This window comes from Panthera uncia, chromosome D1, assembly GCF_023721935.1.
Source record: "Panthera uncia isolate 11264 chromosome D1, Puncia_PCG_1.0, whole genome shotgun sequence".
Taxonomy (NCBI): domain Eukaryota; kingdom Metazoa; phylum Chordata; class Mammalia; order Carnivora; family Felidae; genus Panthera; species Panthera uncia.
The window spans coordinates 53,453,816-53,478,866 of NC_064808.1; the positions used below are offsets into that span (position 1 = coordinate 53,453,816).

A 25,051-nucleotide genomic window follows, 5' to 3' on the forward strand; every position below is an offset into this window, starting at 1 on the left:
TTATAACCCATAGAATAAAACAAATATCCATTAGTTTATACTGATATAAATTACTGGATAAATATATGGGGGAAAGGAGATAGCTCTTCCCCACAGTAGAATACCAACTAATACAGATAAAATAAGTAAACAGAAAGTCATCATTAGGTCAACACAGCATTAATACTTGTAAACAAAAGCCACTTGGTTTTTGGATGCTAAAATTAGTGGGCAAAAAGTCTAAGAATAAATAAGACATTGACACACCTTCAAAGTATCTCCCCACAAGATTCTTACTAATTTCCAAGGGGAAATTAGTAATTTTACAGTGGAGAAACCTGGTACACACCACCTCAGCCACGTGATCAGAAGTAACATCACCACCGGCTACGAGGCACTAGAGGGGCACATCATCAGTTCTGGGGTAGTTTTGTCAAAAATGCAAACCCTCAATCTAATCACATGAAAACAGAAGACAAATCAGATTGAGGAACATTCTACAAAACAACTGGCCTGGACATTTCAAAAGTGTCAAGTTCATGAAAGGCAAAGAAAAATGGAGGCATTGTCACAGGGTGAAGGAGATGAAGGAAACAAGACAACAAATGTAACATGGACAAAAAAGGGGGGCGGCACCTGGGTGGCTCAGTTGGTTAAGCATCTGACTCTTGATTTCAGCTCAGGTCGTATCTCACAGTTTGTGAAGCTGAGCTCTGCACTGGCTCTACGCTGACAGTGCGGAGCCTGCTTGGGTTGTCACCCTCCCCCTCCCCCATATGCGCGTTTGTGCATGCAGCACTCTCGCTCTCAAAACAGACCAACTTTGGAAACAAAACAAACAGGGGCACCTGGGTGGCTCAGTTGGTCAAGCATCCGACTTCGGCTCAGGTCATGATCTCACTGTTCCTGGGTTCGAGCCCTGCATCAGGCTCTGTGCTGGCAGCTCAGAGCCTGGAACCTGCTTCGGATTCTGTGTCTCCCTCTCTCTCTGCCCCTCCCCCGCTTGTGCTCTCTCTCTCTCAAAAATAAACGAACATTAAAACAATTAAAAACAGAAAAACAAAACAAGACAAAAACCCCCACAAAATGTAACATGGGATCCTGGATTGGACTTTGGGTCAGAAAAAGGGCATCAGCGGGAAACCTCGCAAAATCTGAATGTCTACAGAGTAGTTAGTACTGCATCAATGTTAATTTCCTGCTTTTAATAACTATACTACAGTTTTTAAGATGTTACTATTACGAGAAGTGAGGCGAAGGGTATACGGGAACTCTACCATTTTTGCAACATAAGTCTAAACTTATTTCAAAACAAGAAGCTGTAGCAGTAGTAGTAATAATAAAAAGAACAGCAGTCACTGAGGTAGGGAACAGCAGGCAGCTCCTTGAGGGGCTGGACAGTGATTATTGGAGCATCTGCTGGAGCCCATGTCTTAGCTTCTGTCTGCTTCATACCCACCATACTGTCATGGCATTCCTCCATCACCTGCCCCCATTTTCTGCTTCCTGAAAGAGATCAGCTAACACAAAAGGAGAGTTCTAAAATGGCCCTGCAGGACGATGGAGTGGTCATCAATGGTGGCTACTGTCGATGGAGCCCAAGGATGCACCAGGCCTTGCTGTGCCCTGCTAAGCTGGGGTTGAAACGTGGCTGGTTTGTGGAATGCTCTTGGGGGATGGTGTGCAGCCCCTCTGCTTAGTGACAAAGAAGGAGACTGCATGGGGAAGCTATTCATTCCAGACTAACTTAGTTGGGACAGCAGGATAGACAGAGCTGCTACAGACGTCATGGCCACTTTGGCACAGGACTGACTTCATTCTCTCTCTCCCTACAGCTCCCCAATGTCTGTGTTAGTCTCCTGAAGGAGGTCCTCCCATAGAGCTGAGCTTGCTTGGTCATTTGGTACTGTTGTCCAGTTCCAGAGCAGAGCAGGGTAGTGACCCAGTCAGCCTTCCTCCTAGAGGTGCCTTATCCTGGTTTAGCTCCAAAGCTGGAGAAACATGGTCTGGCCTGACACCAGAATGTGTGGGGAAGGGGAGTAGCTACCACATGGCAGTGGAGTGGGGAAGGAGTCTATGGGTCCCTTCTCGTTGGAATTTTAGGGCATGGGAAAGAGGTAGCCTAAGCCTACACTGTACAACCTCTGTGCCTGGGCCTCTGCATTCTTTCTCTACAATCTGTACAGACATTATGGGGACTCAGTTGCATGAGGGCCAGCAGAGGGTGGCAGACAGGTCACAGCCTGGTCCCTGTCTTTCCTGAGCCAGATCTGTTCTTAGCTGTCAAACTTCTGAGCTTCCTCGGACCGTGATAAAGTTCCGGAGAGTATACAGGCCATGGGGATCATGCTGAAGGATAGAGAAAAGGGACCTCCTTCTCCTCCCTGCTCTGAAGAGGGTGGGGAGACAGCCCCTCTCCTGGGGACCTGTTAGCAAATTTTGGGCCCATAACAAATGGTCCAGGAGAGGGCAAAACCCCTATTTTTGATTTTGAGGCTCAGGAGGGGTCTTCCTGTGGCTGTGGAGGTAAACAGGCCTTAGGCTAGGTGGAGACGAGGTAAAGGGCATGAGGGGAAGATAGGGCGGTTGCCATGACACAGCCGAGGGGCCTTTATTGGATGTTGAGGGCATGTATAGGTAGGTAAGTAGAAGCTAGAGGCTGTGGCACATCTTCTCAGGGTGTAGCGGTGCCCGGATGTCCAGTTTGTGGGTCTTGCTGTCCTTGTCGATGATCTCCAGCCGCAGCTTGGGTGGACGCTTCTCAGCCTGAGGTGAGGGCAGTTCAGGGCTCTTGAGCAGCTGCTTGTCTGAGTCCTCCACAGTGATACGCAGAGTACAGCCCCCTGGCAGCAGATCCTGTTCATAGGCGGCTGCCAGCTGGTTCACCACACGGCGTTCTACCTGCAGGTGACAGGTGAAGTGGTCGTCACCGCTGTGGCCTGGGCTAGCATGTGGCCTGAGCCTGGAGCCCAGGCTCCATCACTTACTGCTAGGGCAAGTCAGAAACCTCTGAGCTTCAGTTTCCCTCTGCAGAGTGGGGCTAAAAACACACAGTTTAAAGGACTATGCTAAAGACTCAGGGGTGTCAGTTTCTGAGGTTTCCAGCTCAGTTTCTCACTCCTAGCAGGGATTCATCCTCGGTTATCCTTCAGGACAGGGGTTTTACTTGATCATCTTCTGGTTTTGGTTCTGAAGGGGCATCTGCTCTGGGTATGAACTATTCCAGGTTGGGAGCCCAGGGGCTGGGTCTGGGGGCCCTGGGGTGGGAAGTGTAGAAGTGCCTTACTTCTCTAAGTAAGTGCTCACCTCATGCTTGATGGAGCGGGCGCCATAGTGCACATTGTAGCCGTCGACCAACACGTCTGCCACCTCGCGGTCCCAGAGCAGCGTGATATTGTGCCTTTGCTTGGCCTGAGACAGGTCAGATAGGAGCGTGCCTGCATGTGGCCCAGTGCTTTCCATCTCTCACCACTCTGGCCTGAGGCCTGGGCCTGTGAATGACTGTGTGCCCCTGAGGCCACTGACCCACACCACTGTTCTCCAAGCCTCTAGGAAGGGGGTGCTCCCAACCCAGTGTTCCCCAATTTCCAACAGGCAGATGACCCATCCCCACCCATAGGCAGTTCCTATTCTTACTCTCTTGGCCCAGAAGTTCAGTTCCTTGTTGACAAGTTGGATGAGCTCCGAGTGGCAGAAGGGAAGGAAATAGACAATCTCATTGATTCGTCCTAGAAACTCGTCCCTCCGGAAGTGAGCCTGTAGGGCCAGGTTAGGGGTGGGGTGAGCTCTGTGACCCAGAAGGGGTAAAGGGAATTACTGGACCCCAAAGGGGAAGACAGAGAGATGGCTAAGGGGGATCTTCCCACCCAAGACTCCAATAGGAAGGACAAAGACCTCTTACTTTCAGGATGGGGCGAATCACATTCTCCTTGAAGTTCTTTGAGATGGTAATCTTGTCATTAATCTGGACATCCCCTGTGGAAAAAGAATCATAAATTGCCTACTCCCCACACCTAGGGAGCTTTGGGAACTGTGCCTGCCTCATGGCCCCATTTATGAAAAGAGATCTGGTGCTGCCCCTGATGGTCTGTGTGATCCTGGTCAGGGTCTCAGGCTCTCTACGCCTTGGCCTGCTCTCCACCTGAATATTGAGAGGGTTAGAACTGGGCACTTCCTGAGGCCCTTCCATCTCTATGTGCTACAAATCCAAAGCTCAGGATTCCTTAGGGTAGGAGTTGTGTGAGGAAGGAACAGAGGGGGAGAAGAGTCAGGACAAGACTTGAGTTCTGACTTGGAAGAGGGGTTGGAGGGTTCACTTCCAAATAGAAAGATGACAGATGTGGCCTCCTGCTTGATGTCATCCTCCACCTCCTGGGGAAGAGATGTGCTGGTGGTCTGGGCACCTGCTCAACTGCCCAGACAGCTCAGGCTGTGTGCCATACCAAGGTTTTCAGCAAGACGGTTATGGCTCATCTCCAAAGCCTCCTGCCGCAGCTGCAGGGCATGCTGTGCGATCTCATCACTGGCCACATTGGAGGTCATGATGAAGATGGCATCCTTGCAGTCGATGGTCTTCCCTTTTCCATCCGTCAGCCGGCCCTGGGAAAGAACAGTGACTCCATGTTCATGGAGGGTTAAGCCTGACTACCTCTTCCAGAAGTTCTCTCTAGAACCCTCAGCTGCTCCTTCCTCCCAGTTCTCTGAACACTATTCTCACACCTAGGCTGCAGTGCTCACTGCCCTGGGCTGCAACCACTCCACCTGTTGAGAGTGACTTCAGGCAATATTGCACCTCTGTTTGTCATCAATAAGGGCCCTTGATTCATCTCTGGCACCCTGGAAGTCAGCTTGATTAAACATGCATTTATCCAACACACTTCCTTGGCAGCCCAGTCCGGGCCAGGCTCGAGGCTCACCGCACCTTTGACATTGTCCTCCTTAAGAGAAGGAATGCCACTCAAGAAACCAGCAATGACAATTCAGTGAGTTAAGTGGTATAAGGTCACTGTAGGAGTTCAGAGGAGGGTATTTTATAGGGCCACTGTGAAGACTAATATGGTCATGTTGGTTAAAAACCCTTAGTTAATCAAACTATGCAAATGTCCTGAACTGTTATTATGACAGCAGACAATATACATTTGCTGTATCAAAATGAATGACATGAACTGAAACCAGTATAATCTCTGCATCTTTATTTATTTTTTAAATTTTTTAATGTTTATTGGTTTTTGAGAGAGAGACAGAGAGACAGACAGACAGACAGACAGACAGACAGTACAAGCAGGGGAGGGGCAGAGAGAGAGGGAGACACAGAAACCAAAGCAGTCTTCAGGCTCTGAGCTATCAGCACAGAGCCTGATGCGGGGCTCAAACTCACAAACAGTGAGATCACGACCTGAGCCAAAGTCAGATGCTTAACTGACTGAGTCCCCAAATCTCTCCATCTTTAAAGCCATCCTTTTGCCTTACAGAGAGGAAGAGAAAACAAGGCTCCTCTTTAGCCAATGTGGGAAGTTTCCTTGGAATCTTTAGCTCTTTCTGAAGTGACACAGATGAAACCATCTATACAGGAGACAGATGCACCGAGAAAAGATACAAGAAGCTACAGTAGAAGGGACAGAACAACGAAGAAAGTATAGTTGTCTGGGGCCACTCAGTTCAAGGGCAAGAAGCTCCACCTACTCAGCAAACATCAAGGCTATGACTGTACAACAACAGCACTTTATAGTCATTTATGACAAAAGCAATGGTCAGGGCCTCGCTGAGCAGAACTGATGGGAATAACAACAGTGGACACCGATGGGGCACTTCCACATCCACTGCAGGTCTCCTGTTTAGTGCTTCCCATGTGCTCCCACACTCTTCCCACAAAGCACAAGCTCATGCCAGGCCAGAGACCATGGCTCTGGGGACAGGTCACTGACCTCAACCTGTCAGCTCCTGCCTGCCCCAGGCTCAGATGGTAACTAGTCCTCCTTTAACAATTCCCATTCCCTGGTGGTATGAACCTGACTCAGGGTCAGCCCTTGCTTCTAAAGCCAAAGCAACGGCAGACTAGCCCTAGCCCTCAGGGGCTAAAGGGGAAGAAATGTGCATTAACCTAGCACCTACTCCATGCTGGGCATGGTATCTGGTGCTTGTTAGCCTTGCTTTATATGGGTCTTTGACACAGGCCTCTCAGAAAGTGTTAGTTCCAAGGGGGTCTATTTAGAATAGATGTGCAGCTCAAGTCCTAATCACTTTCTTGTCCCTGCCTTGGGTGGGAAGAAGGGAAAGCAAGGGTGGAAGCAGATAATCTTTAGCTTTTGCCATTAGCTTCCCTATCTGTGAGTTATAGATCAACAGAATCTACCTGGGGGCAATTCTTTTTTTCCTTTTTTAACGTTTACTTACTTTTGAGAGAGACAGAGACGGAGTGCAAGCAGGGGAGGGGCAGAGAGAGAGAGGGAGACATAGAATCTGAAGCGGGCTCCAGGTTCTGAGCTGTCAGCGCAGAGCCTGACGCGGGGCTTGAATTCACGAACCATGAGATCATAACCTGAGCCGAAGTCAGATGCTCAGCCAACTGAGCCACCCAGGTACCCGGGGGCAATTGTAGTTTTGAAGACCTGTTCTGTGCGTGTGTGTGCGTGTGTGTGTGTGTGTGTATGAGATGTGTCCAAATGTGCGCATAGGACACTGTTCACAGAGCTCAACCCCAAGGACTGAGTACACATGCTGCTATACTGGCTAGAGCAATAACCAACAGCAATTTCATTCCAGGATCAAAGCGCTGCTTCTAACTGGGCCTGTGGATGGGTCCTAGAGGGGTGACGGGAACAGGTGCAGGGTAAGACTGACCCAAAGGATGACTTTCAGTGTTCATGTCTTCTCTTCCTCAGAGTCTTTGGCAATAGGATGTGTCCCAAAGAGGGAGTTGTCACTGGCACACCTCCCAGCAGTGACTGGGTGGGTGTGAATGCTACCCTGGGTTATAGGGGTTGCTTTCCCACTGCTTCCATCCTTGAAGGGAAGAGCAGGTTGGGCTTCTCAGGGGCCAGTCTCTTCTTGGGACTTCTTCCCTGTGCTACAGGCTCTGGGGTCATAGTCCTGCTTGGTGTTTTGGTGAGAGCATTAGGGCTCCTGCTTCTCTGGATCCAGGCTTGTGAGAACTGGGCTAGGTGAGAATGAGGGTGCTTCCTTCATGCCCCCAGACTGGATCATATGCCCCCACAACTCCCGACAACTGTAACCTTATTCTAGCTCAGCATGCACCACAGTGGGCTAAAATGCTTTTTGCTGCCAGTCTGCCCTACTCATTCATGAACACCAAGGCAGACACTGTGCATCCTGTGTCCCCTCTGCCCCACCTGAACCACATTCCCTCTGACTTTCCTGATAGGTCACAAGGCTCTGGGTTAGCCTTTTCTTCTCTGCATACTACACACCCCCTAGTTGAGAGATCTCATCCCTTCCTGTGGCTTCCATTACCCTGTCCGTGCTGATGCATTCCTGAATCTCTGCTTCCAGTCCAGAATTGTACTATGCTCTAGATCTCTCCAACTGATGACTGGCCTCTCGGGACACCTCCATCTGGTCGTCGTCCCTCAGGCATCTCATTTTCAGTGATTTCAAACCTCAGCAACTCACCTTCCTCGCCAATCTGCTGCTCGTCCTCCTGTGTTCCCTGCCTCAGTCAATGGCAGTAGCGGCTGTCTTGTCACCCAGGCCAGAAACCCTGCAGCTGGCCATGCCTGGCCCCTCTGTCTCCCCTCAAATTCAATCAAATCACTGAGCCCTGCATAGTCAGCCTTCTGGGAGTTCTGGCTAGCCTGTGGCTCTGCTTTAGAGAAGGCATCCTCAGCTCTACCCCGGAGGCTTCAACAGCCTCCTTGCTGCTCCCCCTCTGTCTTCCAGTCCATTCTCTCACCAATGCCTTCTCTCAGGCTAGGAAGACAGATCTTTATAAAGTAAGAACCTGGCCATGTTTCTTTCTTGCTTAAAGTCTTTAAAAGCTCCTTACAATCTAACAAGTAAACCCATACTTCATCTCCTGGGATTGTAACTGGTCCCTGACAACTTACCCACTCACCTCCACTGTTCTGTTCTCACTTCCCTTCTGTAGCCGAGCAGTGCTGAGCAGCTGCAGTTCCCTGGACAGGCCAGACGGCCTCGCGCCCCCGTGCTTCGGCACAGTAGCTGTCTGCTGCCAGCCCTTCTCCGCTCGTTCGCCTAGAACCTCCTGATTTATCCTTGAAAGGTATACTATATTCCTGTTGAATTAAGTTACTTAACAGAGCATTTCCCCTGACTTTGTGGGCTCTGGGAATGGTTGGACTAAGATAAAGTCCCTGTCCACAAGGAGCCTATAAGCATAACTCTGGCTAAGTAATCTTGGATGACAGCTTTGGTCAATGGAATCAAGGATATAAATTTCAGGAATGACAGTAGGCTGGTGGGGGCTGTAGGAAGGGATTATTACCAACTCCCAAAAGGTAGTCAATGGAGTGACAGTAGCAGGGAGTGGGTGGACAGGGCTTATATATGGAGGCGGTAACAAGTTCTAGGTGGTGCTGGTTGTATTTCAGTCAGCAGCTGCCTTCCCTCTTTCTGGGCCAAGGTAGTCATCAGAGGTACCTCTCCAGGGATGTCAGAAACTGTTGTGCTCATGCTCCCTGAGCTGGGCCCTCCCTTCCTGTGAATGCTTCACTACAGATCTACCTCTCTCTTCTGGTCCTACCTGCATGGTAGTTCTTAGTGAAGCTGTAGGCTCTGAACTGGACTGCCTCGGTTCCAACCTTGGATTCTCTCTTCCCAGCTGTATGACCATGGGAAAATTACTTATCTCACTTTACTTCAGTTTCCATATCTTACACAGAGGCAGTAATAAGAACTATCTTCATAGGGATGTTGGGAGGATCACATGAATTGATACAAGTAACTGTTTTAGACCAGTGCCTGGTACATAAAGTCAAAAATTTCAACTATTATCATGTCTCCTTTCCACTTATCTACCTAGGCAGGGAGCTCCCAGAGAGAAGGTCTGGGTCTAGTCCATAGCTGTGTACTTGAATCCCATCAAGAGACTAGAATAAGGTGGGAGGTCTTACAGCACAGATGTGGGTAACTAATATATGACTTTTGAAGGACCGGCCTTTATTCCTCAGTGGGTGGTCTGGGGACAGGGAAGAGCTGGGGGGCTAGGAAGACAGCAATGAAACTAGGGCAGGGACAAGGATACTGGGCCATGTGGGGAAGGTGATGGGCAGCTATGGGGATATCTGGATCTGGGTCTTCTTGGTTTGGCACCTGGTGTGCTATTTGGTCCATGAGGAGTCCTTTCCCACACCTCATCAAGTACACTTGCGACATGGGAAGCAAAACCCCTCCTTGCTGTCCCAGAGCTGGAAGGGACTAAGTGGAAAAGTGGGCTGGACTCCATCTGGACATATAATGGTTAATATAGCCCCGGCTTGGGAGCAGAGGAGAAGCCTCATGCTCAGTTCTGCCCGGCCTCTAAAGGAAGAGATCCAATCCTCCTATGATAAGCTCTCCCTCCCCTGCTTGAGGTAAGGAATGGCACAGAGTAGGAGAACTGGGGCTCTGGAATCAAATGTATCTGGAATCAAATGGCCCAAACCTGGATCCTCTGTATAATAGCTCCATGGCCTCAGGCAAGTCATTTATAACCTCTCTGAACTTCAGTTTCTTCTTCTCTAAAAAATGAGACAGCTGGGGTGCCTGGGTGGCTCAGTTGGTTGGGTGTCTGACTTCGGCTCAGGTCATGATCTCATGGTCCATAAGTTTAAGCCCCGCGTCGGGCTCTGTGCTGACAGCTCGGAGCCTGGAGCCTACTTCAGATTCTACGCCTTCCCTTCTCTCTGCCCCTCTCATGCTCATGCTCTGTCTCTCTCTGTTTCTCAATAATAAATGTTAAAAATAATTTTTTTTAATTAGAAAAAATAATAAATAAATAAAAAATGAGACAGCTTTCACTGCCTGGCTATTGTGATGATTAGCGGTGACGTTGTTAGCACAAGCCTAGTACACAGAATGTACTGAAAAGCAGAGTTCTTATTTAGAGCTTACCCTACCAGAAGGAGGTTATCTAATTTGTGGTGAGCCTGGAACTCCTTGGAAGAAAAGGGCTTCACAAGCCAGAAAGGTTCTTGGAGCTTATCTTGGATACAGCCTCCTTCTTTGTCACATGAGGTCCCTGATGCCTAGAGATGGAGCAGAGCTGGAACTAAAAATTCATGTCTCTCTGTCTTGGTACCTCTGCTCCATGTCTCTCTAGAAGGCAGTCTGGGCAGCCAGAAAATGTCAATCCTTGGGTAGTACTACTGGTCTGTCCTCAAGTGCCCAGCCCAGGCCCTGGTCCAGAAAGGGGGCAAAGCATCCTTTGCTAAGTGACTGAATACACATGGGGGCAAAGTGGCAAGTGAAGGGATCAGACAAGCCTCTGGGCCCTTGATTCTTGATTCACAGCACCCCATACTTTTGGGGTCCCCTCCTCCATCCCAGCCCAAAGTCACTTTCACCTCATCAAACAGCTGCAGCATGATAGTAAGCACATCTGGATGGGCCTTGTCCACTTCATCGAAGAGCACCACAGCATTGGGACACTGTTTCAGCTTCTTGGTCAGCTGGCCACCTTCTTCGTGGCCAATGTAGCCTGGTGGGGACCCGATAAACTTGGCCACCTGGAGGAAGGAAGGAAACATATTGAAAAAGCCTTTCTATACTTTTAGTTTCCGATATGGGCACACACAGGAAAATGGCTTTATTCATTAAGACTGCCTGTGTCAAGAGGCACCTGGGTGACTCAGTTGGTTAAACGTCTTGACTCTTGATTTTCGGCTCAGGTCATGATCTCACAATTTGTAAGTCTGAGCCCCACGTTGGGATCCATGCTGACAGCATGGAGCCCGCTTGGGATTCTCTCCCCCACCTCTCTCTGACTCTCCTCTGTGTGCGTGTGCACATGTACTCTTGTACACTCTCTCTCAAAATAAATACATAAACTTAAAAAAAAAAGACTGCATGTGTCAACAGGGACAGTCAGGCTTTCTCCTGGGGTGGCAGGAATCCTGCTATAATGAGAGAGCAGACAGATCTTCTTTATGCTTGTTTTTCAGAGCAAGTCCAATACAAAACAGATCAGTGATCCTGCTGCACACATATGCCCCCAAAGGACAAATCCCAAGGCAGGATCATGTTGATTGACAGATCCACCAAACCACATTTTACCAAGGACTCTCACTCACCTCATGCCGCTCCTGGAACTCAGACATGTCCAGCCTGATGAAGCCCTGTGTGGAAACAAGCAGGAGTCCATTTGGAGGCAGGAAGGTAGAGGGAAGGGTTAAGGAGGAGAGCTGCTCAAATAGGCCCTAGGGTTTCAGACCACACCAACCAAGATCTTCTACCCCATTCTCACCATAGTGGGTTTCTGTTCACTCCTCCCCCACATGATCCCCCCCCCCCCCTCGCTACCCTAATAAACCTAAGTCGTGTCCCTGCCCTTCTAAATCTGGCTCAGAATGTCTCTTTTTTCAGGCTTCTACTGGTCTGATTACCGTATCACCCACCTTCCCACCCATCCCACATTTCCTGAGGGCATCTTGTGTGTGCTGGGCACTGGAGCTACAGCTGTGAACAAGTCTTGGTCTCCATCCTCAAGGAGAACACCTCAAGTTGGGGCAGACATACATGGACAAATTCGGTCACCATCAGCGTGGACCATGATGAGAAGGAAGGGTACAATAAATAGCCAGACAGCTCCATGGTGCCCTCAGCTGTGCAGGTCTTTATAGGGACATGCCCCTTTGTTTTAGTTTTCTTTTATGCTAAGAAATCTTTTAACTTATTTAACAGCTATCCATATGGCAGCTTACAGCCCCTCTCTCTCCACCACTGGGCCTAGGAGTGATCTGCAGGGAACCTCTGGGGTGAGGTTCAACTATGATTAGCCTCAGAGGGAGCGGATGTGTGTGTGTATGTGTATAGTATGGGATCTGTGAGTTAACACAGGCAGAGTATTCACTCCTTTTCACAATGAATTTAGGGATTTAGGGAGTGAAAAGGGCATTCACAGGTAGCCTGTCTCTCTACTCACAGCCTGGGTGTCCCAGGTTCCTCTCCTAGTAGCACATGCTTCCACCTTAGAAAGTGCACTCACTGAATATGCTTCTTCCGAGGGCTGGAGATGACAGGGTTCCAGGAGCCTAGAGGGAGGTAGCTATTTATGTCTGAAATCCAGGCCACATTCTAGCTCAGCTGCCGGTCAGAAATTCACTCGGTGACGTAGTTTTTCTCTGTTCTGTTCACTCTGTACCAGAGGTAGAGGGCGGCAAAAGAGCCTTTGCAGGGCCTTGGTTTCCAGTCCCAGTTTGGCCACTGTCCGTGTGGCACTGGGCATGCTGCCCCCCTCCCCCTTTTTGAACTGCAGCTTCTTCCTATGTAACACAGGCCCTGTTTCCTCTCCCTGGCTCACCAGGGGCCTGAGGAGAGACCTAACCCAAGAGGTAGAGGAGGACTGGAGAAGTAGTAAGGCAATGTGGAGGTGACCACTGCTATCTGAGAACACGGGGCATTAGCTAGAAAACATTTTCAGAGGGTCCCAGGCAGCTCAGCCAAGAGAAACACAGACTTGAGGAAGAATGGGAGGACAGACATGAAGAAGCCGGGAGTGTTTCCCAGAGGGAGCAAAGCATTGGAACCCATGAGATGGGTATCTAATGATAACAGCTGACAGTCACTGTGTGCTAAGTACCTGGCAATGTTCTAAGCCAGCTGCTCTACAGGGCTCAGAACATGTACAAGTCTGTAAGGTAAGTATTCTTATCATCCCCACTTTTCAGAAGAGAAGACTGAATCACAGATTAATGTAACTTGACCAAGGTCACTCAGGTTTGACAATTTAGCTCCAAGTCTGTGCTCTTAGCCACTAAACTCTACTGCCTCCTATTTCCTGCTCTGTCAATCAGCAGGGCTCTTGGCAGTCTTCATCTGAAGAATCCTGAGCTTTGTGCCGATGTCAATTGTCCCAGGATCCAGAAGTATAGGCTCTACTGCTCACTTATGTCAAATAATGTGGGTTCTCATCCTAGTTCTACTGATTTGCAAAGTAACTCTGAACAAGTTTCAGGGCTTGAGTTTCTTGGCTTGAATACTTTTGGTTTCACATGATCTTAGTTTAGGATGAAGTGAGGCAACAATTATGACAGTAATATCCAACATGTACTGATTGATTACTACATGATAATGATGGTGTCTAGCATTTTACATTATCTCAATTAACTTTCACAATAATCTAATGAGATAGGCACCATTATTGGACCCATTTTATAGATGAGAAAACTGATGTAAACAGAGATCCCAGCAAACTCCAGAGTAGCTTAAAATTGGGGTTTGAACCCAGGCAGGTGGACTACCCTTGATTCCAATAAAGAAATTATAAAATTGTACAAATGAGACCTTGTGAGGCAACCAGGTCCAAAGGTACCAGTGGCCTTTTCCAATGAGGAAACTAAGGATCACAAAGCCAGAATTTAAATTCAAGCCACCAACTCCCAGGCCAGCATGCATTTCATTTAGTCAGCCCTACTCTACCCTTTTTATGACATGACACTTCCATAAATCATTCCTTGGGTCCTGTTGGTGTTGGGTACAGTTTAAGACTCTCGGATTTTGAAGGTAGGTCTCAAACTTGCCTGTTATATGGCCAGAAAATGTCTCTACTAAACACAGACTCTGAGGTGAGCCGGCCCATGGGCTGGTACAAGTAGGAGTTTTACGGAAGCACCGCCTAGGATTTTAAAATTAGGGGCACCTGGCTGGCTCAGTCAGTACAGCGTATGACTCTTGACCTTAGGATCTTGAGCTCAAGCCCCATATTGGGTGTGGGGCCTACTTAAAAAACAACAAAATAAATAAAATGAAAATTAAATACAGAGACAGTTGTTCTGGGCTTCTCATGCCTCTCATCTCCCTATGTGACGTGGGGACAAACTGACAAGTTTACAATCTAGTCTCCTACTGTAGCTGAGAACAATTGTATTGAGAGAAGAGATGAGAGACTGGATTCTGATTTTACCTCCTCCCCTCAAAATGAACTTGGACAAGCCCTTACATGTTGCAGGATCTCAGTCTTCTCATCTGAAAAGTGGATCTAATTTAGCATCGCAGGATCAAATAAGACAGCTGATGGGGTAGTGCTGCAGAAAGTACCAGATGATGAATAAACATGAGACAAGGGATCAGGCACTTACTTAAATGTGCCAGAGCCGGAGCTCACTGTGATTCATATTACCTCACTACATACTCACAACCATCTTAGACACAGGATTGGACAGCTTCACTTTGAGGCAAGAGAGCTCAAACTTGGAGGGGTTAAGTAACCCACTTAAGGTCAGGAGAAAGGAGAACTGGAGCCTGTACTGAGGAATGGCTGGCTCCAGGGCCCTGACTGCCCAGCCCACTGCCTCCAAGGGGTGACGGTGTACCGCAGAATGCCATAACCATGCTTCTAGGAGCCCCCACACTGGTGTCAGTCTGCCCCTCATTCAGATGCTCCAACTGAAAAATGACTTGAATCATCAGTCTCTTAGCAAGCCCCGCCTGCCTCCTACACCAGCAAATCAGACCATGCTTTCCCTTCTTCCACTGTGTATGAAGACATATTAAGACAGCTTGGATAAGGAGATTATAATTTGTAATTAAATATTAACCTTTCTGACAGTATTAAAATTAAACCACTCAGAATTCTTCATCCCTAATCAGGTGGTTCCTGCCCGTAACTGTATCTTCCCTAATAGTCCTGCTAGTTTATGGCTCTTTCCAGAGTGCTAATTGTTTCAATCGCTGCCAACCTGATGAATTGTCTTAAAAATGCTATTTTGGTTGCAGTATGTTAGCATGCTGTGTGCTGCTTCTTGCCTACTGCCTGTCAAGTGGGTCTGCTTTGGGTTTGGTTGAGGCAGAGCACAGTTACTGGCAGAGCCAGGAAGGCTTAGGAGCCTTTAGCCAGTTATTAGGCAGACGGGGGCCAGGGATGTGGCTCAACAGGACACAGCCTGAGCTACCTTGTTTCTGTGGTGCCAGGCCCTCAGGGAGGTGGCAAAGGGGTGGTGAGGCCAGAAGCAGGAGGAAAGGTGGCCAGGACTCTGCTGCTGCGGCAGTTTGGCTGGCAGAGGCCTGAGCAATTCCTCATTGCCTCAGCTGCAGAGGTCTTCCATAGAAATTAGGCGAGGGCATCTGGGGTCATGGACAATCTCAGGTGGTGAGCAGGGGGACTTTAGCTTCCACAATGGAAAGACTGGTGGAAAGAAGAATGTCTGGCTTTAGTTGAAATGTTTCTACAATCTCCAAGGATGGATCTCTTGGACGTTTCTCTCTGCGTGAAAACATTTACAGTCTGCCTAGAGGGTGCCTGGGTGGCTCAGTTGGTTAAGTCTGCCTAGAAAGTCAAATTAAGCAGGTCTTGGAAAGCCAGAGTCTGAATAAATATGGGACAGGGACAGCCTTCTCCTATGAAGAGTCCGTGGGCTTTGAGTCATGGGGCAAAGGGGACTATGACCACACCACAGGTTAGGGCATAAGAAATCATGTTTAAAAGCTCATATACAATGGAGAGAAGCAATAAGGCATCTTCTCATTCTTGTTTTCTTCTATAGGCCCCAAGACTCTAGCATGGCCTTGATGCACTAGACAGTAACAGTATGTTTCTAAAGCTGTTTCCTTGTTCGGCCTGAGTTCCTCAGGTAAGGGAAACTGTCCTAAATGCTGAGTTATTAGAATCTATTACAGTACCTGGCCAAAGTAGATGCCTGAAAATGTATGGATGAATCTCAGTGGGTTCTCCCAAATGCCCCAGGAAGCAGGCAGGGCAAGGATTATTTTGCCCATTTCACAGATTAATAAATGGAGGCACAAGGAGATTGGATAACTTGCCCAAACTCCTGGAATATTTGGTAGCCAAGTTGGGGGCCAGAGCTGAGGCCTGCTTCCTGGGTCAGGGCCCATCTTTTTGATTCACTATTGACAGATTCAGAGAGCCTAGAATTTTGGAGGCTAGCAGTAATGGCGAGGTTTCTATGGCCTGCACCTCTGGCCCAGATCCTGGCCCTTACCTTTTTGGCATCTTTGTGCATATACTTGGCTGTTTGCTTGGCCAGCTCTGTCTTTCCTAGTAAGACGGAAGGAAGAGGTGTTGGGTTAGGACCAGATGACTATCTCCTGGAATGAAAGAGTATTAGAAATGCATGGACACTGGAAATAATGTATTTTATGGGTGGGAACACTGAGGCTCAGAGAAGGTCGGTGACTCTCCCAATGTCACTGGGAGAATTAGAGGTGGTGCTGAGACCAGAATCAAAGTGCGTTGCATCTTGATTTTTCTGTGGCTGGAGACTGAGACTTTTTCTCTATAGCAGCATCCTAACAGTGGGAGGTTGACACTTATAATCCAGAGCCAACTTATCCTTTGAAGCCCAGTGCAAACCTTGCCTCTGACAGGAGCACCCTGACTTCCTGGTCACTGCACTGCATCTCTTTGGACACTCATGGTCTTGCCATCCAGCCAGGCCCTGGAGCCATAGGCCAAACAGAGGCTGGGAGAGGATAAAGAATACCTCTCCTTGGCTTCACAGCCTTTCTTTGTAACATAAAGAAGCAATGGCAATACCAAAGCGGTGGCTCTAAGGGCCATTTGGTATGATGGCCAAACCTTTGGAAGTCACTGTCTAGTATAGGAAATCAAGTTCCACAGTATCATGGTGAGGTGGCAGTAATCTACATCTGGGGGAGAGCTAGGCCCATGAAGATGCTGAGAGGGGAAGAAGAGACAACAAATGCATGAAACTCCCCAAAAAGACAATGGTGGGAGATGGTGGTGCAGGTCAGGGGTCTGTGAGGGTGGAGAGTGAGGGAGTGAGAATGCCTCAGATAATCCAGCCCAACTGGCTAGAAAAATACCAAACCCATTTGACTGAAACCAATTTTGCTATGCACCCCACACTGTGTTGGCCACCAGGGGCTTTCTTTAGCTTGCTAGAAGGTTATGTCCCAAGTTGTACTAATAAATAAGGTTGGTGTGCTGGGCAGTGGAGGTGGTTCAACTGTTCCCAAAGGGCAGCCTCTGGGGATGCAGAGTGGCTGGACCAGGGCTAACAGACCCCAAAGGGCCTGGTTTTCCAGGTGCATCAGGCCCTATACCACAGCTTCCGGAGGGAGGGGCATCATTCCAGCTGTTCCTAATGTGACAGACAACCCTCTTTCTGGCTCTGTAATTTGGAGGCAGTTGTTTTGAGAGCTGGCGTTCAGAAGTGGGCTGTGTGACCCTGGCCCACAGCAGCTGGGGCTCCCTCAGCACTCCTTCCCTACTTGCCGTTCTGCTCCCAGTTACCTATTCCAGATGATCCCAAAAAGAGGAAGACCAGAGGGTGTTCTTCATCGTACCAGCCATTCTCCTTCCTCCGGATCGCTAGGGCCAAACACACAAGACGGGGGGGACAGTGAGGGAGGCAGATAAATCAATGACACAAAAGGCAGGATAATTATCACTAAGTATACAATATGTTTTACTGCTCTGCGCCCACTCAAAGTCCTCACTACCATTAGTGCTGCCTAATCTGATTAGCTGGCAAGGCCCCTAGAGACACCTAATCAGGTTAGCATGGATTTGGAAAGCTGCCCAGAGCAGATTTCGGATAAAGTTTTCCAGGATGAGCACTCAGCGTTGCCAGGGAAACTGAAAGGCGGGTGGATGGTGAATGGAGGTGAAGGGGGCAGGGGGCTGGTGAAGGAGAACTGGAGAGGAACTTTAGCTCTCAGAGGGCTGGTTCCACTTCTACTCACGACTGGTGGGAGACTGAGCCTGCCTCCTATGCAAATTCAAGAGATAGAAGCCCATGGCAGGCCCTGAGGGATCTGGGGTATGAGCTCTGGACTCTTTCCCACTTGGGGAAACCAAGACCTAGTCTGCTGTCTGGAAGTATAGCCAAATGTACTTTCTGGAATCCAATCAAGGGTAGTGCGGAGCTCAGGGCACAGAGGGGTGGACCACATGGTTGGCACTGTCACTAACCACGACCTCCATCAGGGAGAAATGGTGCGGGAGTGGGACAGGTATGTCCCAAGTTCCCTGGGAGTTCAGCTCTGCCAGAGTGAGACCTGACCTCCCCTCTTTATTTTTTATTGAAAAAAAATTTTTTTCCAATGTTTATTTTTGACAGAGAGAGAGACAGAGCATGAGCAGGGGAGGAGCAGAGAGAGAGGGAGACACAGAATCCGAAACAGGCTCCAGGCTCTGAGTTGTCAGCACAGAGCCCGATGCGGGACTGGCACTCACAGACCGCGAGATCATGACCTGAGCCGAAGTCGGACGCTCAACCGACTGAGCCACCCAGGCACCCCATGACCTCCCCTCCTTAGGAGGAAGTATATAATCAAAGGCTGTGCATTCAAGGTGAGGAAATTAAGTGTCCAACTACAGAGTGGGAGAATCAGGCTCCAGAAGCATCACTCAAGTATAAGAGCAGGGGGCAGAATGAGGCAGAGCCATTAGAAAAAGAACCATTTATTGGACAAGCTATCTGCCAGGCACAACTAGAAAAACTGTCAACATTTTTTTATTACTCAAGACCCACACAAACACCCTGAGAAGTAAAGTATTATTCTTAACTCCATTATACTGAGCAGGAAACTGAGGCCAGAGATAAAGAGATTTGATCGTCACGTCACATAACTGGTAGATTATTACTAGTTGGTATAGATGGTAGAGTTACTTCTCTCTCTAAACAGGTTTTCTTTTTTTTTTGCTCACATATGGCTGCTTTTAAAAAGTATCCATTCGGACTGCATTAATGGGAACGTGGCAGTCAGAACATAGAAGGGGACAGAGGACTGTGCAGGGCTGGTCTACAGATGGAACAACATGTATGCTCTGGTGCTCAGAGTGTCAGGGGGAGATTAACAAAGGGATATATGTCAGAAGACAAGGCCTGGAAAACAAGTCAACTGAGAAAGAGTTGATGGTCTTAGGGAAGTGTCTGCTGGTCCTGAGGTACAAAGATCCTGTGTGGTACAATCTGTGGCTGGGTTTCAAAGAAGTAGCTACACAGATCAGGGAAGGCTTTCTAGAAGAAGTAGGACTAATAAGGGATCATGAAGGCCAGGAAGGATCCGAAGGGGCAAAGGTGGCCGGCATGACACAGATGGAGAAACAGGAATGAACATGAGTAGTTGTGTGTGGGATCAGCTTACCGTCTCAAATACCTGCCATAGCACTTCAGGTCTTTGCTGTGGTCTTTCTCAACTCAATCTCTAATGTTGCTACCTAAAGAACTTTCTAGTTCTGGCCTCAGCAGGAACAGATGGAAGTGCAACCTCTTGGGAGACGCTCTCTGTGAATCATGAGGGGGGCCTGAGAAAACACTCAAGTCTAGCTTCTCTAAACTAGCTGCCCCAGCCCTATGGAAGGCTTGATTCTCAGGGGAATCCACTGGCCTCACAGATACCTGAAGGCTGGGAATGACAAGGGGCAGCCCAAGCCTGGCTGAGAGGGAGTCCCCAGTGTCCTGACAGAAAGAAGAACCTGTGGGTGGGGGCTTTGGGGGACGTAGAGATACAAGATGGCAAAGGTTAGACTGTGAACATGATGTGTGGATGTGTTTTGGGGCAGGGGTGAGGCAGGGGTCATCTGAAAGGAGTCACATTCTTTAAAAAGTTGGGTGAATTGAGAGCGTAGGCTGAAAAGAAGCTGAGCATGAACTGGGTTCAGGCTTCTTGGGGTTTTGTGGGGAGAGAGAAGTGCCCAGGCATCACTTAGACAGGTGGCCTAGGGGAATTTGGGATCCTCCAGGTGTCATGAATCTGAGGTTTTGATCTTGATTTCTCTTTCAGGAAAGCTTCCCGATCATCGAGAGTTGCACATTGCTGGGCTATGCAGTTCAAAAGCGCCATGGAGAAGGTGGAATTGGATTATGCCTGGGGCCATCTTTTCCCCTTCTTTTCTAATAATGCACCTGGGAGAGAGCTCTTTATAATGCCAGGCAGACTCCACTGCACAGCTGTCCCTGGCCAATTCTGCCAGACCCAGGGCATGGATCTGGGGTGGGCTTGATCTGGTCCCCCTGTGAAACAGGCGAAATGCCAACCATTAAACAATTACAACTCTGGATATTTCTAATAATATCTGAAGAGAAAAACGACCAAGCAGATGGAGTCCGACAGAATGAAAAATGGAAGCAGCTAGGAAAGACTGAGGAAGGCAGGCCTCAGGGTGTGTGGTTGGCAGGGTGGCTGATGACCATGGCTGGTCCTGTTGGGCTGGGGCAGAGGCTGGGACAGAGACCCTGATGGGCCACTTGAGATGTGCCATAGGTATCGATGTTCTCACTGTGGACCAGCAACAGCAACTTACTCTGTTAGCACTTTCCAGTGTATCAACAACTTGCATAGACATAACTTCATTTGAGCCTCATTATGACAAAGCAGGCAGGGCAGGGAACTTGATTCCCTTCTGATAGATGAGGAAATATGTGCAAAGCAGTTAGGTAACCTATTCAAGTTACACAGGTAAATAAATGAAGACCCTGGGCTTTACCCCAAGTTCTGGCTGACTCTGGAGCCTGAACTGGTGCTTCAAGAGTTTAAAGAAAGAAGTTGGCTCTTCCTGGCCACAGCACCTTCTCACACCCTAGCCTCGCCCAGAAAACTGTCTTTTCTGTAGTCTTCCAGTCTGGCTCATTTAGCCTTTGATACATGGCTTCAGGAGCTCCTGTCCTCCAACAGTCTCCTGACAACTGCTCTCTGGGCTAAGATGGTGTCAGGGTCCCCGAGTGGGCAGCTGAGCCCTTTCCCTGGCCGGTCCCATCTCTGTGAGCTCCAACAGGCCCGGCTGCCTCTTCACAGGCTGGGCGAGCAGCAGTGCCTCCTTGCTGTGTTCTTCCCCTTAGCAGAATGCCTGCCTTCTCCTGGCCATGCCCACCACCACTGGACCATCTTAAAACTCACATGCAACAACCTTTTTGATTAACTCTACCACCCCACATCTACTCCATTAACTCTCGGGGTCTGGTCGACTTTCACCTATGGGGTGGTATAATAGACATGGTAGGAGTTATAGGACCTAGTTTGGAGTCCTGGCTCTGCCACTTACTAGCTGACTGAATCTGAATAAAACACTTATTCCTGTAGAGCCTTATTTCTTCATCTGTAAAATGGGAATAGTCAGACACATGCTAAGCCAGCCCCACATGTAGATGAAATGAGTCTAGGGTTATGAAGGCACTCCGTAAGAGAGGATAATCAGAAAAGTACAAATAACAGTAGTCAAAGCAGCTGCCGCCAGCTTTGACATTTTATAGATATCTTTTTCATCCTTATGCTAGTCCTGAGAAGTAGGTATTGTCTCCATTTAAGAGGAGACTAGGGCTCAGTAAGGGGCAGCATAAGGGGTTTCATCCACCTGTGCCCTTGCTTCCTGGAGGAGGGTGTTCCCTGCTCAGACTGTGTAATCTGTGGGAGCAGATGCTAGGAGTTCCATTTCCTGAGGGACCCTTGGGACTAGCCCAAAGGTGGTATAACATTGCTGACTACATGAATTAATTCTTGGTCATTCTGAAATCACAAGGAGGAAAAAAGAGATGCTTCAACTTCCATTTTACAAACGAGAAGGGTAAGGCCTGACCCAAGAGTGCTCCAAATGGTTACTACTACCCTTGGGGGAATAAGGCTTCCTCTCTCTTCATAACCCTTCTCCAGGGAGCCTTTTCCATTTGTGCAGCAAACAAGCTCTGAGCCAGGTGCTGGGATACCTAAAAAGACACCTAAAGTAAGGTCTGTTCCTTTCAGGTGAATGCTGCTCTGCCAACTGTGGGCTCCAAATGGAATGGGGACACTGGGAGAAGTGCAGGAAGAGCCATTTGCATCTGGGCGAGAATGATGAGAGGGGACTACCAGGCAGTAGGGGTATGATGGAACATTCCAGACAGAAAGAACCATCGTATGCCAAACTAAAACAACAGGAGACAGCTGCCTCTGTCTGGCTCAAGGTTCTGGGGCAGTCTGGGTGGGCTGACTCCTCCTTCCTGATCAGTTCTAGTGATCTAGTGTGGGAGGTTTTTTTAGCCTAACCTGGAACACGTTTGTCCCATGCTTGTGGCATCTCCTATGGGAACAAGTCCTTAAGAGGGACTCCTGTGGTTGAGTCACCTGCACATCTATTAGCAATCTCCTGTCTATACCTTATAGGTTCAAGGAGCACAGCAAGTGCTCAAGAAGTACTTGCTGGATGAGTGGATACTGACTGGAGCCTCAGGCTGAGAGGGTGATGAGAGTACAGTTCTCTCCTTTTTTTTTTTTTTTTTTTTTAATTTTTAATGCTTATTTTTATTTTTGAGAGAGAGATAACAAGAGAGAAACACAGTGCGAGCAGGGGAGGGGCACAGAAAGAGGGAGACACAGAATCTGAAGCAGGCTCCAGGCTCCAAGCTGTCAGCACAGAGCTCGACACAGGGCTTGAACTCACAAACTGCAAGATCATGACCTGAGACGAAGTTGGACACCTGACCGACTGAGCCAACCAGGTGCCTGAGAACAGTTCTTTTCTTAGTCTCTAAGGATTAGTGTTTCTGAAGGCAAACAATTGCTACTGAGTGGTTAACACATAAAAAATGCAAAGACTGGCTTTTGCGAAACCCCCCAACCCCCGCTCGTGGGTGTACTGGGGTAGGAATCACTAGAAGGATCACCCTTCCAGAAAGAGGACGGGTTGAGAATCTGTGTTGAGGAGAGGCTAAGTGTGAAGATGGGCTCAGGCTTAATTCACTTGAGTTCAGCAATCTTTTATACACCTGTGTGCCCAACCTTGGGGAAAAAGCCGAAGGAGAGGTAGTTCCTGACCTTTGGAGGGAGACATCAAATAGATGCCCTTTGTTAAGTGCAGTGATAAAAGATGTCCGTGCGAAGCCCCAAGAATGGGCCCTCTGTCCAGGTGGAGGGCTAAGGAAGGCTTCCTGGAGATAGCCTGGGTCTTGAGTATCTCAGCAGACCAGGGTGGTCCAGAAAACGAGAACATGTGAAGTGGTGTGACGTGAAGGTGGGACTGCAAGCAGTTTTCTAAATTAATCATTGCCACACCATGACTCAGGGATGGCCTGATTATATTTCTCAGCTCAGAAACAGGAACCCAAGAGGGGTCCAGAAAGGTATAGGGTGGGCTTGGGTGATTACATTTTTGGATTGTCAAAAAGAGAAGTGAAGCACGAGATAGTCCACCGTGTGCCACGTAGCCAATGGTGAGATTCTGAATTCGGGCCAGACCCCAGCATGGTAGAACATTTAAGCTGGCAGAGGTCTCCTGAGGGGAGAGTCAAGTGGGAACAGAGCAATGGGTGTTGAGGATGAGCCCCTGGTCAGAGGGAGCTGCAGGGAAGCTTCCAGGTGTGCAGGCTGACCCAGAGCAGAGCTGGGGAATGGCCTATCCACCCAAGGGGCCAAAGGTCAAGTCGTATGTGTGTTGTTATTAACTATCAACATACTCATGTTCCTAGTATGCTTGTGAGCTACTAGAGGGTAGGCTTACAGCTTCTCTTCTCTCCTCAGGGCATGAGACAGACATGGTGCCCAACCAAACTAATTCAACAAACTGCACTACACATCTACTTCAAAGCTGTGCCAGGAACTGCGAAAACAAAAACGACTGAGGCATGATCTCTGCTCTCAGGAGTGTACAGTCTATTACTTTTGAACTGAGTTAGGCTAAGTAAAAACCAGCCAGAATGTGGGAGATAGGGAGGGCTGGGCTAGGTTGGGGAAAGGGCCAGAAGAAAAGGAATTCCAAACAGAGAGGGCAACATCAACAAATGCAGAAAGCAGAAGCAGCTGGTGTATGTGATGCACAGCTGGGTTGGGGGAGGCATGGCAGAGGAAGGTGGGGCAGCAGCAGGGGTGGGCCTTGTATACTCGTCAGGGCAGCAAGAGCCACTCAAAGATTTTAAACAGGGAATTTTTTACATTTTACAAAGCTCACTCCAACTGGGTAGGAGAAGTGGTTATAGGGGAAGGAAAGGAGGCAGGGCGACCAGGGAGGAGGTCACTATGTGGTTCAAATGGGAGAACCTGAGGTCCTGAGCAAGGACAGTGGTATTGGGAATGGAGGGGAGAGGGTAAATTTTGAGACCCGTTTAAGAGGCAAATGCTAGAACCTGATATTTGATGGGCTGTTAGGGGTGAGGGAGAGGGAGGAGGGGCAAGGAATAATCTAAGTTTTTATTTTAGGAGATAAGTGAATAGTGGTGCCTTTACTGAGACAGGAGCACAGGATGTGGACAAGTTGGAGGAAGCAGTGGAGTCTAGTCCTGGATATGCTGAAGAGACAGCTCGTTGCTTTTCTGAGAACGGTGGGATGTAGAGTCTCTGAGATCCCAGGAGGTCTGCTCAACAGGGTAGGCATCCTCCCCCTCCCATGACCAACAGTAGCTCTGGGTTCTGTAAGGAGAGCCTCACTTTCAATGCCAAGGCTCTGGCTTGTGGTATGTAGGCTGGCCTTGCTTTGGCTCCAGTGACCCTAGAAGACCAGAGAGGCCATGGGGGCCTAAGCTATGGGGTTGGTGCTTTATCTCCTCCATTTGTAAGGCGGTAACTGTGCGCCAGCCTTGCTAGAAGCCCTGCAGCTGGGGATCACACTGATAAATTCACTGTATTACTTTGCACAAATCAATATCCCAGCACTTACCAGGGGTTGATGTGACCGAAATTGGTTTCAGCCAATTCGTGTGGGTAATAAATGGCCATTTATCAAATCAATTCATTCTGCGGCACTTCTCTGGCTGCCCATCCTCATGGTACCCCTGGGGTGCCAGGCTCCACCCAGCCAGTCCCTAGCATATATCTGACGCTAGCCTAGAGGATCCAGAGAGGCCTGGCCTACCCCTCTGGATGTGCGTCTGTCTCCTATACTTGCTTCAGTCTGGAGATCTTTTTTTTTTTTTTTTTTTTTAATTTTTTTTTTTAACGTTTATTTATTTTGGAGACAGAGAGTGAATGGGGGAGGGTCAGAGAGAGAGGGAGACACAGAATCGGAAGC

General features: G+C 48.7%; 1 protein-coding gene across 2 annotated transcripts in view; it reads right to left on the minus strand.

Annotated features, from left to right (window-relative positions):
* Positions 1–2,565: 2,565 nt before the first annotated feature.
* The window catches only part of CLPB (caseinolytic mitochondrial matrix peptidase chaperone subunit B), a 143,190-nt gene continuing 120,704 nt past the window's right edge, over positions 2,566–25,051 (minus strand). For both annotated transcript variants that reach the window (XM_049619377.1, XM_049619386.1), the window contains 9 exons: positions 17,366–17,443; positions 16,092–16,147; positions 11,226–11,270; positions 10,500–10,661; positions 4,422–4,578; positions 3,881–3,954; positions 3,616–3,735; positions 3,286–3,390; positions 2,566–2,880 (listed from right to left, as the gene is read on the minus strand). In XM_049619377.1, coding sequence (XP_049475334.1) covers positions 2,632–2,880; positions 3,286–3,390; positions 3,616–3,735; positions 3,881–3,954; positions 4,422–4,578; positions 10,500–10,661; positions 11,226–11,270; positions 16,092–16,147; positions 17,366–17,443 — 1,046 coding nt within the window. In that variant the 3' untranslated portion in view covers positions 2,566–2,631. The remainder of the gene's footprint in view (positions 2,881–3,285; positions 3,391–3,615; positions 3,736–3,880; positions 3,955–4,421; positions 4,579–10,499; positions 10,662–11,225; positions 11,271–16,091; positions 16,148–17,365; positions 17,444–25,051) is intronic.